This window comes from Pipistrellus hanaki (assembly GCF_964339955.1).
Source record: "Pipistrellus hanaki genome assembly, chromosome: 15".
In the NCBI taxonomy this organism is placed as follows: Eukaryota; Metazoa; Chordata; class Mammalia; order Chiroptera; family Vespertilionidae; genus Pipistrellus; species Pipistrellus hanaki.
In genome coordinates this window covers 15,255,959-15,275,727 of record NC_140517.1, presented here as the reverse complement: position 1 = coordinate 15,275,727, position 19,769 = coordinate 15,255,959, and the positions used below count along the sequence as shown (strand labels likewise).

The window sequence follows — 19,769 nt, the reverse complement described above, 5'->3', positions numbered from 1 at the left end:
GAGCGGGGATGGCAGGTAGGAGTTGCAGGCGGCATTGGACTGTGGGTTTTGGCTTCAGGCCACCCAGAGGGACCCTACCCTTGCACAAATTTGTGCACTGGGCCTCTAGTCTATATATATATAAAAGCCTAAGCAACTGAACAACCAGTCAACTGGTCACTAGGATGCACACTGACCACCAGGGGACAGACGCTCAACGCCTAAGGTCAGGCTACCTCCTGTCTAGATCAGGCCTGTGGGGATCGGGCCAGCGAGATGGGGCCAAAACTGGCTATCTGACATCCCCTGAGGGATTGTGAGAGGGCGCAGGACAGGCCAAGACACTCCACCAGTGCATGAATCCATGCACCGGGCATCCAGTGTTCATGTAACAGTATTAGTGCAAAATAAGAATTAAAGAAACAAACTGTGATCTTATACACCCCACACCAGATCAGGCTCATCCACTCAATGTTGACTGAGAATCTGCTATGCTCCTGGTTCCAAAAATAATAGAAAGAGATAACGCCAGAGTTGTGTTTATTCCTGTGTTACAGCATGGATTTGAGGCTACTGCTTCCCCCCTCCCCCCCTTCCCGCAGGTCCAATTATCCATCCCAGTTCTCTGTGTAACATGCTATTCTCAGATGGCATACCCAGGCAGCAATTTCCCAAAGAGAATCTAGGTAAATATCTCCTCCATCTACTGATCGTTTAAGTAATTTGGCTTCCATTTACTCACTAGTCTCCAATAATTGAATGGGAAAAGCAGAACGCCTGCCTCTGAGGAAGGGCCAAAGGCCTTCTGGAAAGGCCTAAGAGTTAGCTGACAATACTGATTATAGCCAATCAATACTAGGCATTTATTGGCTATAATCAGTGGGGAAACTATAAAGGAGAGCCAAGGCAGAGACAGCAGGAGACATGTTGGATTTCACGTGACAATTGGGACCGCTTAATGAGTGCTTCCTTCACACAGTAACAAAATACTATGGGCATTCTTATTATTTAAAACTAAGATATAATTGACACACCCTAAGTCCACTCTTTTAACGTGTACAATTCAGCGGTTCTTAGTATGTTCATAAAGTTGTGCAACCATTACCATAATTTTAGAACATTTTTATCATCCTAAAAATAAACCCTGTACCCATTACAAGTCACTCCTCATTTCCCCTTAACTCCCTCCCCCTAAGCCCTAGGCATCCAACCACTCATGTACTCTGTATATGGACTGGCCTATTCTAGATATCTCATATAAATAAAACCATACAATACACGGCCTTTTGTGATGGCTTTTTTCAATTAGCATAATGTTTTCAAGGTGCATTTACTTAAGAGGAGGAAACTGAGAAACAGGGAGGTTAAACCAGAGTTCACCAACTCATATGCTTGCAAGGGCCAGGCAGGAGGTACAAGAGAAAAGGCCAAGGGCTGTGAGACAGGGTGTGGTGAATCTGCCCACACACGAAGCAAACTGGGAAGCCCATGCCCTGGCTGGGAAGGGGAGGGCTTTCGATTCCCAGATCTACTGTGTGGGAGTGTGGGCCCCACAGAGCCACAATGGAGACATTTCTCAATTTACTTTAAAGAAAAATTGATTTCAGAGAGGAAGGGAGAGGGAGAGAGATAGAAACATCAAGGATGAGAGAGAATCATGGCTGCCTTCTGCATGCCCCCCCTTCAGGGATGGAGCCTGCAACCCAGGCATGTGCCCTGAACGGGAATCAAACTGTGACTTCTTGGTTGATAGGTCGATGCTCAACCACTGGACAACACTAGCTGGGTGAAAATTCTCAATTTAAAACACCCCGTGATCCAGGCCAAATCAAACAGGCTTGCTGAGAATCCCACTGCTAATACAGAGCTGAGTGGGTGGAGTTCTGACCCACACTCCAAAAATCGCCTTAAGCCACTTGGTAATAAGTATGTCTCCCCACAGAGGGGGTAGGCTCCAAAGAGCCAAGTCAAACTCAACAGTTCAACCTTTATCTGGTCACAGAGTGCCAGGGGTCCCTGTTCCTCACGCCCACCACCAGCAGGCAAGAACCATGGTTCAGAAGCTCTCATCCCACAGCCGACTCCTGGGCTTCAGTGTTCACAAAGGGCCTGGCCTGGGCATCTCCACCTGTGGGCTTTTGGAACTCAACGTTCAGGAACACTAGAGACTTGGCATTCCTGGTTACCAAGAAGGGCATCATCTCCCCAGCCTGCAGTGAGGGGGCCCAGCCACCACCCTGTGCAACACAGTACTCTATGCGGAGCAAGAAGCAACCTCAACAGAGCGAGCTGAGTGCCTGCTGGGATTCCTCCCCACACTCAGCTCTCCTGGAGAGCACGGCCTGGGAATGGCCAACTTTTTGTCAGGACTGATCAGACTATATTCCCTGAAACTGAGAGCCACAAAACCTGAAACAGCCACTCTGAAATCTTAGCCTAAGTGCCGCGTCCCTCAGAAAACTGTGTGGAGCACGTTAGAGCGAGCCTGTGGGGGTGACAGCTCTCCCGATCCTGGAACACAGCCTGGTCTTGAGATTCTAGAGTGCAGGGGTCCTGCGTTGAGCCAAGCACCCATTTCTGCGTTTTTAGTGTCTGGGAGGTCTGCCATCACCCTCTCTTATTCAGAATTTCAATCCCTCGTGGAGATACCATATGCAGTATTGGCTCTGTCACCTGAGCAGATGGACTTTGGAAAACTGAGAGTGGCAGTTAAAACAACCATGGAGATTCAAGTGTGAAAACATTTTTAAAAAATACTCACCCAAAGATATGGCTTTTAAAAATCGATTTTAGAGTGAGAGGAAAGAGGGAGGAGGAGAGAGAAACATGGATCAGTTGCCTCTCGTACTCATCCTGACCTGGGATTAAACCTGAAACCTTTGGTATGGGACGATGTTCCAACCAACTGAACCCACACAGCCAGGGCTCAAGTGTGAAAATTTTAACATGAAATATATTTCCCCCTTTTGAACAATATCATCAGGTCCCATTCCCTGATAAATATTCATTAGTGAACTATAATTGAAAGAACCAGAAGTGCTTCCTCTGACCTATTATAAGAAAACAAAATCATTAGAAATGGACAAAATGTCTTTTAGTCGCTGCAGAAAGTTGCTCTTCACAGTCACAGCCCTGCCCGCGGCCTGGCCTGGAGCACCTGGAGGACTTCTCCGTGTCCCTGCTGCAGGGCACCGTCCCCCCCCGAGGCTGACTATAGCCTGCAGGTGCACTCCCAACCCTCCAAGCCCGTCAGCATCAAGAAGGTGATTCGGTTGGAGGCGAGGCTTCACCCATCTTCAGACTTGGCCGTCAGAATGTGTACACACTGGGATCTCTGACACACACACACACATTACCAGCACATACACACTAAGCCAGGCCTCCTCCATCTAATGCTCAGTCAGCCCTCAACCCACAGCATCTTGCTCTGTATACACTGTAAGCTTCCTAAAGGCAGTCTTGTTTGTAGCTGATGTCCCAGTGCTAAGAACAGAGCAGCCAATCAATGTAGAGCAAATGAATGAATCAGTGAACAAACGAATGATGTTGCTATCCCTAGGTGAGCATTAGGTTCCTGACTTCACACCCCAAACCCAGTTACCCTCAGATTCCTCTTAGGAAATGTCGCCATAAACCCAGTGCTCCCAGATACCTAAGAATCGTCCTTGATTCCCCCCTTTTCCTGATGGTTTCCCTTTCAACCTAGTCCTCAACAAGTCTTGTCAACTCCGTATTCCAGTGTGTCTTCTGTGCATCCGCTTCTCTGTCTACACTGCCACTACCACCCTCGTCCAGGCCACCTGCAGTGTCTCTCACCTGGCCTTCAGCACTGGCTTCCTAACTGGTTTCCCTCTTCTCATTCCCATAAGTGTCCAGGGCAGAGGTCCCCAACCTTTCAGACCCCACGGACCACCGGTTGGCAACTGCGGCTCCAAAGGTCCACGGACCACCCAAAGATATGGCTTTTAAAAATCGATTTTAAAACAGTGGTCCACGGACCACCGGTTGGCAACTGCGGCTCCAAAGGTTTCCTGAAACCTGCGGTCACTAACCGTTAAGACCTCACAGACGACCAGTGGTCTGCGGACCAAGGGTTGGCCATCGCTGGTCCAGAAAGGTCGAGAAAATGTCAGTCATTCTCCTTCCTAACACACTCTGCCGGCTTCCACTTGCAGGGAGAATAAAGCCCGGGGTTCTCACCTGCCTCCAGGCCCTGCCTGCCTCTGTATCTGCCTCTCACTCTACCCTAGCTCTCACCGGCTGGCTCCCGTCACAGGGTCTCTCGGTTTTTTTCTGATGTCCTTAGGCTCCGTGGGAAGCTGGCTTCCCTTTTTTGGGGAAAACTACTCATTGTGGTTGGGAAAACTTTTGAGACAGATGAACCTCGGTTTTTAAAGTAGGTTCTAGTTGTGAAACCTTCGAGATTTCTTGACCTCAAGGAGTCTGTTTCCAAATTTGTGAAATGGGGTAACACTCTCTAGCTAATGGGACAATCATGCAAAATAATTTTTTGGTCAAACAAAAGGAAGCTTCTCTCCCCTCCTCCCCACAAATCTGGCAAAGAGCCCTTTACATGTGATGACTTTATTTTTTATTTATTTTAAAAAAATATATTTTTATTGATTTCAGAGAGGAAGGGAGAGGAAGAGAGAGATAGAAACATCAATGATGAGAGAGAATCATTGATCGGCTGCCTCCTGCATGCCCCGTACTGGGGGGTCGAGCCCGCAACCCAGGCATGTGCCCTTGACTGGAATCAAACCTGGGACCCTTCAGTCCACAGGCCGAAGCTCTATCCGCTGAGCCAGACCAGCTAGTGCTACAAGTGAAAACTTAAATAAAAAAAAAAAAATCACTGTTATGGACTGAATTTTGTGGCCCCCTCCAATTCATATGTTGAAGTCCTAAATTCCACTGTGACTGTACGGTGGTTCCCTTATCCACGATTTCATTTCACATACCAGTTTTAGTAACCCGTGGTCAACTGTGGTCTGAAAATACTCCATGGAAAATCCAGAAATAAGCTACCCGTAAGTTTTAAATTGTTTGCCGTTCTGAGTAGTGTGAAATACTGTGCTGTCCTGCCTGTGATATGAATCATCCCTTTGTCCAGTGTATACAAGCGATATGTTCAGCACAATAAGAAATTTTGAGAGAGAGAAAATTCACATAACCTTATATAGGGTATTATAATTGTCATATTTTATTATTAGTTATTGTTAATTTTTTACTGAGCCTCATTTATAAATTAAACTTTACCACACATATGTATGTACAGGAAAAAACACAATATATATATATAGAGTTCGGTACTAACCTGCGGCTCCAGGCATCCACTGGAGATCTTGGAACGTATTCCACGTGGGTAAGGAGGGACTACTATAGTGTAAGGCAGTGGTCAGCAAACCCATGAGTTAACAGAGCCAAATATCAACAGTACAATTGAAATTTCTTTTGAGAGCCAAATTTTTTAAACTTAAAACTTTTTTTAACATCACTTCTCCAAAAAAGACTCGCCCAGGCCGTGGCATTTTGTGGAAGAGCCACACTCAAGGGGCGAAAGAGCCACATGTGGCTCGTGAGCCGCAGTTTGCCGACCACAGATCTAAGGAACTTACCAAACAGGGCACTCCTCACCCAGAGGCATATCTATGTATCACCTCTGTTCTCTTACTCAATATACCAAATATGACTGAAGAAGGCCAGAAACTGACTGCAGGGTCTTCTAGGCCAGTGCTTCTCAAACTTTCACATGCACATGAATCACCCAGGGATCCTGTGAAAATGCATCTTCTGATTCACAGGTCTGGGGGAAGGCTGGAGAATCTCTAACAAGCTCCGAGGTGAGCCCAACACCGCCGGTCTGTGGGCTACGCTTTTGACTAGCAAAGCCCTTAGGCTGCAATGTTATTTCCCCACCGAAAATGTATGGCCATCCATTCATTTAGATGCCAACTGTCAAATGCCACCAGACGCTGTGCTAAGTGCTGAGGATACCGTATTTTCCGGCGTATAAGACGACTTTTGAAACGGAAAAAAAAAGTCAACCGAAAATCGGGGGCAAAAGACCAAAATTGCACAAAAATTACCTGCAGATCTTGACGGCAAAGTAAGTCTTTTCTTTGAAGTGGGGGGGGGGGGGGGGAGGGGGGGTAGTCTTATACAGCGAATATAGGCCTAAACCTATGTTTTAACTGTAAAAATTAGGGGGTCGTCTTATACGCCGGAAAATACGGGTAAATACAACAGGGTTTCTGCTCTGAAGGAGTCCTAGTCCAGTTAAGGCCATTGGGGGTTTTTCCAAATTCCACAAAACAAGGGCAATGTCAAATACAAATTGAACCCAGTTAAAAACAAAACCCTTACAGGATGGCTTTCAGAATGAAAGCACTTATACAGGTTGTGCTGGAGGCAACACTAGTGCTGAGAGAAATGCCTTTATTCAAGGGCTCATCAGATGATTCCAGCAGTGATAAAAGCAGACATTCCCGAGAAGCAGAGTGAGTGATGGACAAAACCAAATGTCAATGCACCTTCACAGCCAATAAAACCCACGGACATGGAGGCATATCTATACATCACCTCTGCTCTCTTACTCAGTATAGCAATACTCAACATTGAGAGTTGCCAGCATTAGTGACAGTCAGGGTATAATCAAGAAGCAGTCAAGAAATTAGTCCTTGATGAGAGAAGCAGCTAGGTGGTTCTGGATATATTGAATGTTAGAGCTGAATGGGAGGGTCCTCTTAGCAAAGTGCAAGCTCTTTAGTTGAAGAGGAACTAAAACGCAAAGCAGTTAAGGCTGTGGTTCTCAATCTGGGCACCCCAGGGAGGGACCAGAGATCTGACTGGGAGAAAACAAAAATGTAAAACAGTAGAAGAAAACTTGTAATAAAACATTCCTAGTTCAAGATTTTGTTTTGTACATTGGGAAATAAAGCATACTGTCCTATCATGGTCACACACACCTTTAATAAGCCTGCAGAAGCAAAGAAAGATCAAAATTACTCCTACTTCCACTTGCAAGGAAGGGTGACATGACAGAGGCAACATAAACGGCCCCTTGAACCTTGAGATCTTGAGGTTTCGAACCTGACTTCTCCACTTGGTCACACCTAACTGTCCCTTTCACTTCTCAGAATGAGTCAGAAAAAAGGCAGGTCCACTCGTTAGCAGACTCTCATGCTTCCCACCTCCCTCCCATCACACTGAGGACCCTGTGCCCGGCACTGTGTGCTAATAAGCACTAAGCATCCGTCATGCCGCTTCGTTCTCACTGCAGCCTTAAGCGCTGCACATACATTATGTCACTTCATTCCCACGGCAGCCTTCTGGGCACCAGGAGGTAAATTACTTGGCCCAAGTCACACAGTCAGTCAGTCAGAAGAAGCAAAGCTGGGACTCCCAATCTCCTGCTCTTTATAACCCGAGGAGGCAACCCTGGCAGAAAGGCGTGAGCTGTCTGTCCCCCCAGGGAGCTGGGCGCCCGCGGAGCCAGGGCGGGTCCCGCCTCCGTCCCTCCGCTCCCGCGCCCAACCCGGGATGCCCGCGGCACTCACTTCTCGATCTCCAGCGCCGCCACCTTCCGCTTCTCGTACAGCTTGTCATTGAGGGCGCGCACGATGTTGGGCGTGAGCGGCGCGAAGTCCTTCTCGGGGTTCATGGTGGCAACTCGGGGTGCCCCCCGGAGCCCCGCGATTCCTCCTCAGCCCGCGACTGCCCGGGCTGCGCCGGGGACCAGGGGAGTATGCGGCTCCGCGCTGCCTCCGGCGCTGGCTCATGGGCCACGCCGCCCCGGCCCGCCTGCCTCGCTCCGCCGCAGCGCGCCGATTCGGAAACCTGGGCCTGGACCCCGCCCCCGTGCACCTGTCTCCAGCGACTCAAGCGACCAGGTCCATTCCCGCACCTGCCGCGCTCAAGGGGCGGCGGCCATGTTGCTCCGCTCACGTGACTCTGCAGCCGCTTCCGCCTTCCGCCTCAAAGACCCGCCCCTCCACAGCCACGCCCCCACGCCGGCCCATCGTGGTTGACCACGCCCCCGAGGCCCCGCCTCCTCCTCTCACACTCCCGCCTTCCGTCCCCCGCCCCCTTCCCATTGCCTAAGCCAGGTTTGAGGCCTGATGGGTGGGGTGGGTATCCTTTGCCCTTAACTTCCCGCAGGTGGTAGGCTTGGGGCACAGTGGGCTTCTGCAGATGCTTGTGAGACAGCAGCTTGGGAGCATGGCTTAGCGTAATTTATTCAATACCCACTGAATCCACAAGTTCATTCACGACTTTGATTTCGCATATGCCAGTGTTTCCCAAACTGGGAGTGACACACCATCATGATTTTTGCCACATTCTAGCCACTTATTAAAAAAAATAGTTTTCTCAGATCAACTCACTTAAAATCTTAAATTCTTATTTTATTCTTGCGTATGACCTAAAACGATGCGTTTGAATATTTTTTTTGTGTGTGTATTTTTCTAAAACATTAAAATAAATTCTCAATAAAAAAAAACAAAAAACAAAACTGAACTACCCGTCTGCCACCTAAAAAATCTCAGGTACCAACAGTGGCTGTCCCCCCACCATTTGGGAATGGAAATGGGTTTACCATGCTCTGATCCCTGAAAAGGGCTAGATTCCAGACAGCAGAAGCCCCACATCTGGGTGTAGGTCCCCAGATGGAGCCACTGTAAAGCAGCCCCTCCAAGCGCAATGTCACACTAAATTGTGGAGCATAAATGGGAGCGATGTGGTAAGTTTTTAAAAAGCACTTTCTGGATGTCGTGTGGCTAAAGATGCAATAACAGTGAGATGCGTCAGTGTTCCTTATTGTAACCTTCTACAGTGGACAGGGACTTAGAACAAGGGCTAGACCACAGCAGAGCCCAATGAGTATTAAATATGAACATAACACAAGGTGGTACTTTTTTTTTTTCTGAGTGAAAGGTACACTTCTAAAGCTTAGAACAATCTTGGAAATATAGTATTCTCCTCAATCCATAGATTAGAATTTATGGAACACAAGTAAGGGGCTATGGTAGGCAGAATTCTAAGATGGCTCTCAAGATTCCCAGCCCTTTGGGTACATGCCTTGTATTATTCCTTCCCCTTGAGTGTGGCCAAGACTTGCAAATATGATGGGCTGTTACTCTAGCAATTATTATGTTATGTAGCAGAAGGGATTTTGCAGGTGTAATTAAGGTCCCTAATCAGTTGGCTTTGATTAAAAGAGGGATTATCCTGGGTGGGTCTGACCTAATCAGGTGAGGTCCTAAAAGAAGTTAGAAGGGATTTCAAATGAGAGAGAGAGATTCTCTTTGTGGTCTTGAAGAATAAACAGTAACAACAGTGAACTGTCTATGATGGGCCACGTTGTGAGGACCTTAGGGTGGTCTCTAGTTGCTAAGAGTGGTTCCCTATTGTCAGTTGGCAAGAAGAGGAGGACTTCAGTCATATGGCCGCAAAGAAATACATTTTGTCAACACAGTGAGGGAGCTTGGAAGTGGGTCTTTCCCCAGTTGAACCTCCAGATGAGGATGTCACTGGGTAGCATCTAGATTTTAGCCTGGGGGACCCTGAGCCAAGAATCCAGTTCAGTCCATTCCTGACCCATGGAACCTGAGATAAGAAATTGTGTTGCCTTAAGCTGTTAGGTTTGTGGCAATCTGTTATGCAGCTATGCAAAACAAATACAGGAACTAATCCAAACTCAGTAAGTCATGAAAAAACCCTGTCTAGGAAAATCTGTGAAAAATGTGTTTTTCTTTACTAGTGGGATTTTCACAGCTTTAAAAACCTTTGCCAACAAAATCCAACGAATGAAGATTCACCTCCAGAGAAAATGTATCACTTAATGTTTCCATCTCCTACCTTGATACCAAGCAACACTGATAATTACATTTCCAAATGTCATGAGAGGTTGATGTCTTTAGGATGCTGATGATGGTTGATAGAAATCAATGAAAAAAAAAATCAAATCCCTGGGAATGGTTTGGGTTTATTTCTCCAGTGCATATTCATTTCCCCTGGACCCATATCTATATATATAAAAGCCTAAGCCACCCTTACAAACAGTTGACTGAACGACCGGTTGCCATGACACATACTGACCACCAGGGGGCAGACACTCAATGCAGGAGCTGCCCCTTGGTCAGTGTGCTCCCACAGCCAACCTTCCGCAGTCCCTCTTTGTCTCCCCGAGACTGGGCGAGATGGACCCAGTCAGCTCTGATCGCCAGCCAGGCACTGGCCTCTAATCTAATATAATATCTCATCTGTTTCTTTTGCTGCTTGGTTTGACATTTTCTTAAAGGTGAACCAAATTCCCAAGGGCTCTATGTGATGCACTTTTTAATAACTGAAACAGTAAGAATTTTTATATGTTTTTACTGGAGGAACTCTTTTCTCCTGAGGCCACCTTTTGGACGAGGTTGCTAAGAAACCAGCTTCTTACTCAAGGCCCCAATCTTTGTTCTACCTTTAGTTCAGCAGTTCAAAGAAAGAAGTGGCTTATTTTATCTATCTTGAAAATGCCAACTGAATGAGGCTATTTATTCATAACTAGACTAGCAGTGGCGCTGAGAATTAAGCCCAACGACCACCATGGCCTTCTCTGTACTCACCTCTCCTCCATGCAGGCCAGCCTGCCCAGCCCTGCCATGCTTAGATGCTTCTAGACAGGTCAATAATTGATATTCCTGGTTCCACACTGGCCATCACTTCACAGTTGTAACCCATCTATTAATACATCGGTAGGATGCCTTGTTTTTACACTTACCTGTTAGTGGCTTTGAAAATAGCGAAAGCAAAATAAAACACCCCATCCAAGTAGAGTCACGTCTAAGAGCTCTCCGAGCATCATGGGTTTTTAAAAAAGAAGCTATGGTGCCTCAGCATCAGGCACTGCTAAAGTTCTGTACAACAGAAGGCCATGAGTGTGACACCTGTGTGGTCTTACTAAAAAAATGGGGATTACTGACATGGCACTTGAGCTTTTGTGGGCATGTTAAAGAAACCAAATTCGGAGACTTGCCCTCACAAAGTAAAAGATAGCTCTGTTTTTGTAGTGTGACCACATTTAATAGGGAATACATTTCGTTCATGTGTTTGGAATAGATATAATTTGGACAAAGGTGAATGAGGAGGATCACACACGACCTTTGAGAATTCTGATTATTTATTTTCTCTATTCACCAGGCTAGAACAATATATAGATATCAAAGCGGGGCTTTTTTTTTTTTTTTTTAAATTTTTTATTCTTCTGGATCCAACTGTCCCTGGTTACAGCTAAGGGGTCACCCCCTTCAGATAATAAACCCATTTGATGGTTGTTTCCCTGCCGTCGCCGGGAGGGCACGACACGATCAGCTTGCTGGTGATGGGTGTTTTGTAGCCGGAAGGGTTTCCTTCGAAGAAGACGGAGATGCTGTTGATCTTCTTGGGCCGCACGGACTCGGCGGCCCGCACGGAGAAGGCCGGGTGCTCCACGATGAAGGAGTAGGTGGCGGTTTGGTAGAAGACGTTCTTGAAGGGGATGACTATGTTGTACCCGGCCCGGACCTGGAAGGGGCCCTGCGGCTTCGGGGGCAAGGCCACCCCGAAGAGGGGGATGATGTACTCTCCGCCGGCGATGGAGGACAGGGACAGGGTGCCCTTGGTCTCCCCCAGGTGGCTGGGCTCGAAGTAGACTTCCACGCTGACTTCCGTGCCGCCCTGGGACCCCGCGGCCGCGCTGATGACCTTTTCCGTGTGGAAGTCGACGCAGTCGGTCTGGAAAGGGGGACAGGTGCACACCCGGTTCACACGGGGGGGTCTTGGTGGGCATGGCAGCAGCCCAGTCCATCCCCAGGCCCTCCTCCACGCTCGGTCGGGCAGGATATAAGAAAGCTGTGCGTCCTTATATTACTCCCTTGAAGATAGGTAGTACTTTTGTTATTCCTATCTATCTATCTATCTATCTATCTATCTATCTATCTATCTATCTATGTAAAAGGCTAATATGCAAAGTGTCCCCCCTGGGAATTCGACTAGGAAAACGGGAGTTTGATCACTCGCTATGATGTGCACTGACCACTAGGGGGCGATGCGGAACATGGTGGATGACCAGCTGGGCACTGAGGGAGTGAGGGAAGGGGGAGGCGAGGAGGTAGGTAGGTGGGGGGCAATCTGATCAGCCCTGATCGCTAGCCAGGCCTGGAGACCCTACCTGTGCATGAATTCATGCACCAGGCCTCTAGTTTTACTATAAAGAAATGGAGGCCCAAAGACACGTGGCTGGATTATGTTAATATGGCAGTCATTGGTGTGGCTCGCCATAACCGGCTCTTCTTTCCTTCCATACGAATGGAAGACCGAACAATCTAGATCCTCATGGACCCGGTGAGACTAGTTCCGGACAATCAGCTGAGAGAAGTGAAAGGTGCCACTTCCACACCAGAGTATCCAGTTGCCCATGCAAGTCCCTGTAGGGACCTCTCACCCCTCTGGTACTGGGCCTGGAAACATGGGAGACGGTGGCTGCTCGTCCGCCTAGATCCCTGAGGGGCTGTGAGGAGCAGAGCCCCCGCTGAGCCTCACTGCATAGACAGTGCGAACGAGACACACCTTTGTGCTCTTAAGCCACTGAGATATCGAGGCTCCTGGTGTATGACAGCATACTCTAGCTTCTCCCACTGATAGAACTGATCGAGTGCCTCTGTCCCTTGACTGTAGCTCTGATGTTGACTGGGCACATGACCACCCAGTGTAAAGGCTACATCTCCTGGCTCCCCTTGTTGCTAGGTGAGGTCCTCTGCAGTTCTGTTCAATGGAATGTGAGTGGAAATGGTATGTGCAGGCCCCCCCCCCCCCCCCAAATCCTTTTCCCTTGTCCCTGGCTGAAATGTGGATGTCACCGTAAGCTGTCCTGGTCCATGTGGACCAAAGCAACTCTCTACAGAGGGAAGAGCATCAGGACAGGAGCTGGGTGGCTGATGTCATCGAGCTACCATTCCAGCTCAAACTGCGTATGCCCGCAGTTATCTGAGAGAGAAATAAGGGTCTATTTTGTTGTCATTTTGGGTTTCTGTTTTACGAGTTAAGCCTACATTCTGACTGATAGATTAGGCAACATATATGGGACATTCACTGTGGGCCAGGCACTATGAAAATGGTTTTCTATATGTATTTTAAAATCCTCATAGAGATCCTGTAAGGTCAGGGTATGACCACGCTTTAGAGATAAACTTAGAGAGATTTAGTAAGTTATTCATACAAAGAATATAGTAAAGCCCAGCCGGTGTGGCTCAGTGGTTGAGCGGTGACCTCTGAACCAGGAGGACACGGTTCGATTCCTGGTCAGGGCAAATGCCCAGGTTGCAGGCTTGATCCCCACTGTGGGGCATACATATTTTTAAAATTCTCTCTCATCATGGATGTTTCTATCTCTCTCTCCCTCTCCCTTCCTCTCTGAAATTATATATATATATATATACATACATACATATGAATGATATAGTAAAGCCAGGATTCAAATCCAGGTCTGTTGGCTTTCACAGCCTATCCTTATGACCGTTACGCTCTCCTGTGTCCTTTAATGACTACTGAGCATGCACTGGGAAGCAAAACTCCCCACACCCCTCCCAGCTTGTTAAGACAGAAAGTCTTTAAGGAAGAGCCCAGGTCTTGCACTATTTCCTTCTCGCTGGGAGTTCCCGGGCTATATGATGATGCACCCGTCTCTCCTGAGTTTCACAGTTCTGCACTCCTGAGTCCTCCTCCCGTTATTCCTGAGGCCAGCCTCCTGGCCAGGGAAGGGCCAGGGGGTGGGGCCGGGGGCTGCTCACCCTGCAGTAGTATTCTGTCTTCTGCCGGGTGTAATTGATGAACTTGGCAAAGATGCTCTGGCCGCTGCCAAGAACCGTCTGGAAGTGGATGGGCTTTTCGGGCACCGCTGGCAGGGCCTTCAGGTTGAGCTCATATTGGAAGTAACCCAAGTCATTGTTGTGCATAACTAGTCTCCCGAAGGTTTCTCCGGCTCGCAGGGGCTGGAACTCGAATGAGAACGTGCCCTGCGAGGGAAGACAGAGGCCTCGGTGACGCGGGAGGTCCCGCCTATCCCCTGCCACCCAGGGACCTCAGAGCAGGTTGGCGGCACTGCACAGGGCAGTGCTCACACGGAGCGTGAGCCGCGGGAACCTCTGCCCAAACCTCAGTCCACTTTCCCTCCCCTGGACTCTTCCTAACTTCTGCTCCAGGTCTCTCTAGACCTGGAATCTGCTTGAATCTAAAAATAGGTAATGGGGCAAGCGCACTATAGGCCTCGGTCAGGGCTTGCCCGACCTCCGGGGTTGCAGAACGTGGATCCAGAGGCCCTAGGGGAAGAGCCTCCATCGCGGCTCTCCGGGGCCCCCAGGCGGCGGGGTCTCACCTCTGAGTTAGCGGGCACCACGAACTGGGAGGGCAGGTTGATGTCAGGCACCCTGCACTCCGTGGCGAAGGTCACCGAGTAGGGCAGGGGGTTCTCCACCTTGACGGAGGCTGACGTGCTCTGCCGGACGGGGCTCACCATCTCGATGGTTCTGATGATGCCCGAAGGGATGACCCTGAAACTCACCACGTAGTATAAGAACTCGTTGGTCACCTCGTTTCGGAAGATCACCTGGGTTCACAGGAGGGCGGGGAGGAAGCAGGGCAGAGGAGAGGGGTCAGCGGGGGGGGGTCTTTCTCTCGGTGGGCGATGCTTGGGCACGGGAAGCGTGGGTGCCAGGCTGACGTGGGCCCTCCCAGCCTGCCTGTATCCCTACCAGCTGGCCCTTCTCTTTATTATTTTTATTTTAATTTTTTATTGATTATGGTATCACATAATTGTCCTTATCCCCACGTTCCCATCCCAAACCCCTCCCCACATATGCCCCCACCCCCTGTTGTCCATGGCCACTGGCTAGGCTCATATGCATGCACACAGGTCCTTTGGTTGATCTCTTCCCCTTACCCCCCACCCTCCCCTACTTTCCCTCTGAGGTTTGAGAGTCTGATCGCTGCTTCTCTTTCTCTGGGTCTGTTTTTGTTCATCAGTTTATGTTGTTCATTATTTCCTCTAGTTGTGCGAGATCATGTGATCCAAGAAATACCCTTGTAAGAACTGAAACTGCGACAAGTGATAATGGTTAGTATGCTGAATCAGTGAATATGAATCAGTGAACTATGAATCAGTCTGTAGTGAGTTTCTTTCTGGGCCAACAGTTCTTTTGAGTCCCAATTTCAATGTCAAATAGTTCCTTATGTGTACATGTCAGCCATGATATTTCAGATCTAGTTGGTGGACAAACGGTGGTAATGCAGGTCCGACCGTCTCTGGTTTGGTCCTGGGCATCCTTCAGCAACAAGCAGCTGCTGTCTGCTGGTGTGGCGAGGCGTCGTCAGCATCTTCCATCTCTGAGTTGTGGCCCTTCTCTTTAGATACTCTGCTCTGGCGGCTCTTCCCAGGTGAGAGGCTGTGACGCAGCCTGCGTTTGCTTTGGAGACCACGGCAGCCCTGTCTAGAGCTGCAGGTGAACAAGGTCTCAGTGGGGACAGCTGACTGGCCCTGAGAGCAAGCAGTCCTGGAGGGGTTCATGTTGTAGTGGGTTTCACTCCTAATCCCGTTGTTGCTGGAGTGGATGATGACGACGATGACATCGATGATGATGATGATGATAGCATCTAACACTTAATGATTTCTGTGTGCCAGGCACTAGAAGTACTTAATTGTTTAATTCACACAGTTTTGTAAGTGGCATGATGATTCCCCTCACTGTGCTGTTGTTCTTGTTTTTTGTTTTTGTTTTTAATAAAAATACTTTTAATATATATATATATATTTTATTGATTTTGTATAGAGAGGAAGGGAGAGAGACAGAGAGCCAGAAACATCGATGAGAGAGAGTCATCAATCAGCTGCCTCTTGCACACCCTCTACCGGGGATATGCTCGCAACCAACGTACATGCCCTTGACTGCAATCAAACCCGGGACCCTTCAGTCCCCAAGCCGACGCTCTATCCATTGAGCCAAACCAGTCCCGGCTGTTGTTGATTTTTTAAGATGATGGAAATGAGGCTTAACAGCATGAAGGATCTTTTTTTTTTTTTTTTTTAAGCAAAGGTTGTGATTTAAAATTTTTTAATTTTTTAAAATATTTTATTGATTTTTTACAGAGAGGAAGGGAGAGAGATAGAAAGCTAGAAACGTCGATGAGAGAGAAACATCGACCAGCTGCCTCTTGCACACCCCCTACCGGGGATGTGCCCGCAACCAATGTACATACCCCTGACCGGAATCGAACCTGGGGCCTTTCAGTCCGCAGACCGACGCTCTACCATTGAGCCAAACCGACTTTGGCAGCATGAAAGATCTTGACCAGCGTCACATGCAGAGAAGTGTCAGAACCAGGATCTGGTTGGACTGATTTGGGAGCTCATACCTGTAACTGTCATATATTGTCCCCTCAGCCCTGCAGCTGACTTGTTATGGGCGGACTGCTCACCTTTTTAAAGTTCTTTTCCCCGATGACTGAGGAAGGTGAGCATCTTCTCAGCTGCTTATTGCTCATTCACACGTCTGTCTACTCCATGAAGTAGAGTCTATTTGATTGTTTTTGCCCCCCCCCCTTTTTTTTTTAACACTTTCCGTTGTTTATCGTATTATTAGGCGGCCATAGTTCTTAATGTGTCCGGCCTTTTTCTTTCAGCCTCTTCCTGTGTTTAGATTTAGAGTGCTTCTGACACCCTCTGTCTTTTCATTGGAGCATCCAGTCTTTTATCCAATACATTTATTATAAAATAATCATTTATGTGTTTGGGTTGAAGTCTGCCTTCCTGCTCTTTCTTTTCCATCGGTCTCATTTTTCATTCCTCTGTTGCTACCTCCCTGTCTTCTGTTGGGTCAGGATGTATTCTTTCAGAATATATTTCATTTCCTCTAATGGCTTCATGGCTCTCTTTTTAAAGGAAAGATTTTTCATGGTTGCTATAGAGCTGACAAGGTGAAGTGTTAACTTGTCAAAATGTAGAGTTAGCATTTCATCACTTTCCACTTTACAACTGACCATTTATGCTTCCTACCTCACATTGCCCACAGCACAAATGCCGTAGCTGTACTGACCTATAATTTCATTGTCCTGTCCATCCCATTTTTGTGCTTTTATCATCATACCTTTTACTTCTATGTAGGTAAGAACATCCACATTATAATGTTATATTTGCTATAAACTGTCAGTTGTCTTTTAAACAAAGTTATGAGGAGGAAAACATGTTTTAATATTTGCCTATTTATTTACCATTTTTCGTGCTGTTCTTCCCTTCCAGCAGACCCAAGTTTCCATGTGGTACCATCTCCCTTCAGGATGAAGAAGACCTATTTGCATCCCAATAATGCTCATGCATTTAGTAATGCCAGTCTCCTGGCCATGAATTCTCTCATGTTCTTTTTTCTGAAAATGTCTATTTCACTCTCACATTTACAGGATATTTTCAGCCAATAATGAATTCTAGGTTGATAATTTCTTTTTCTTTCAGCACTTTTTAGATGGCTTCCATTTCTTTTGAAGAGAAGTCAGGGGGCACCTTTTCTGTATGTAATAGATCTTAAATCTGGTTGCTTTAAGCTTTTCTTTTTATGTTTGGTTTTCAGCAGTTTTACTATGATATGCATAGTCATGATTTCCTTTATATTTTTCCTGCTTGAGGTTTGCCAAGTTTCTTGGATCTATAAATCATATATATATATATATATATATATATATATATATATATATATATTTATATAAAATCAGGGAAATTTCAGCTATTATTTTTTCAAATAATTTTGTCCCATTCTCACTTTCTTTTCTTCTGACTCATATTACTCGTGTATTAGACCATGTTATATTTTTCTTACAGGTTCCTTAGGCTCTGGTTGTTTTCCCTTAATCTTTTTACTCTGCGTTCTTCAGATTGGAAACTTTTTATTGGTTTGTTTCAAATTCAATGCATCTTCTCACATCTCTAATCAGCTGCTGAGCACATCCAATGCATTTTTCATTTCAGTTTGTTGTACTTTTCAGCTCTAGAGTATCCATTTGGTTCTTTTTCATAGTGTCTATTTCTCTGCTGAGATTCTTTATCAGTACACTCATTAAGATAATATTTTATCTAATTACATAAAAATATTTCCTTTTAGTTCTTGAAACATGTTTACAATAGCTTCTTTGAGGTCTTTGCCTGCTAAATCCAATATCTGTCCCATCTTGGAGTCAGTTTCCATTGACTGACTTCTTTTCTTGCCTGTGGGTCATATTTTCCTTCTTCTCCACAAGTCTAGTAATTTTTGTTTGTGTACTGGACACTGTTGATGATCATTGAAGAGATTCTGTATTCTGTTAACTTCCTGATGAGAGTGTTGATCTTATTCTAGGAGGCAGTTCAATCACCGACACTTTAAACTTGTGTAGCTTTGGTTTTATGCTCTGTTAGAGCAGATACAAGTAAAACTCAAGGTATTATTCCTCAAGACCTTCCAACTTGGTGGGATTCGATATCCACATTTCTTTAGTGAAGGCTTTTCCAGGCCCGCCCCTAGAAGATCTTACCGAAGGGACATGGTGCTTTCTTCTGGCCTGTCAGGTGTTTCAGCTGGGTTACCAGGGCCGAGGAGGTGTGGCTAATGCAGCCTCTCCACTCTGTCGGGGCCAGACCTCCCGTGTTCCCCAGTGCTGATTAACGTAGTGCGCCTTTATCCCACATCACCCCTGTAGCAGCTGCTCTCTCATGTAGTCTCTTCCTGTGCATGTGCAGTTCATCTTCAGCCAAGGACTTCGAAGAGAACTCCTGTATAGACTTTTGTACTTCCACGCCCTCCATATCCTGCTCCCTCCTTTCTGGTGCCTTATCCTGCAGCGACGAGCGATTTCGGCTGCACCAAACTCTGACTTCTGTCACCTCAGTTCACTGGGGCTGCTGCACTTTCCTGAGACTCGAGCTCGCTGCACTGCAGTCAGGAGATTGTCCCTGGGCAGAGATCCAGGACAATCATGGGACTCACCAATTTCCTTCTCTCTGATGAATTGCAGTATTGTGCTGCTTGTTTTCCAAAGTCCGAGAAGACTTGCCTCCGACATTTACTTTGTCCAGTTTTATGGTTTATGTGGTGGGAGGGCTAGTTACTCCATCATAACCAAAAGTGCTCTTGATTTTTAAAAATTCTGTTGTTATTGTTGATTTAAAACAACATTATTGTTATTGTCAATTTAAATACTTATTACTGTAAAGAAATTCTGTGATCTGGCTTCATTGTCATTTTTACTCAAAAGTCTTTACACTTACATTTTAATACATATATTTATTTATATGTTTCTCTTCACACCTACAGTTTATGAAAATCTCCATTTCCTCCCCACGCTTCTCTATAAAAGAGAAAATATCTCTTACTTCCCCATTTACTTCCAACAGAATGAGAACATTATTTTCATTGCCTTATTTTATTCTTTCCCTTCCTAATTTGAGGCCATATGAAGTATTTCAGATTGCTTTTCAACAATTATTTGAAATTACCTATCAATTTAGATTCTTTGTTCATTGTATCCTTGTACTTTCCCTTGGATTCATTTACTTATCTTTAAAATTTTGTTAATTTAAAAAATTTTAATTTGTAGTACTTCTTTCAAAGTATATATGGGTGGGTTACTTTGAGTCATTGCATGTTAAAAATATCTTTAGTTCTCATAATAGTTTTGAATTCTAGGTTGAAAATCATTCTAAGTAGTTTATATTTTGGGTATATAACTAGGAGTGAAATTGCTGAGTCATA

At 46.4% G+C, this 19,769-nt stretch overlaps 2 protein-coding genes across 2 annotated transcripts in view; both read right to left on the bottom strand.

Annotated features, from left to right (window-relative positions):
• The window catches only part of VAC14 (VAC14 component of PIKFYVE complex), a 90,596-nt gene extending 82,648 nt beyond the window's left edge, over positions 1-7,948 (bottom strand). Inside the window, exon 1 of the mRNA XM_084906716.1 lies at positions 7,539-7,948. Coding sequence (XP_084762842.1) covers positions 7,539-7,642 — 104 coding nt within the window. The 5' untranslated portion in view covers positions 7,643-7,948. The remainder of the gene's footprint in view (positions 1-7,538) is intronic.
• Positions 7,949-11,128: 3,180 nt separating this feature from the next.
• Positions 11,129-19,769, bottom strand: part of HYDIN (HYDIN axonemal central pair apparatus protein) — a 326,576-nt gene continuing 317,935 nt past the window's right edge. Inside the window, exons 83-85 of the mRNA XM_084906677.1 lie at positions 14,375-14,605; positions 13,791-14,015; positions 11,129-11,736 (exon numbers count right to left, since the gene is read on the bottom strand). Coding sequence (XP_084762803.1) covers positions 11,254-11,736; positions 13,791-14,015; positions 14,375-14,605 — 939 coding nt within the window. The 3' untranslated portion in view covers positions 11,129-11,253. The remainder of the gene's footprint in view (positions 11,737-13,790; positions 14,016-14,374; positions 14,606-19,769) is intronic.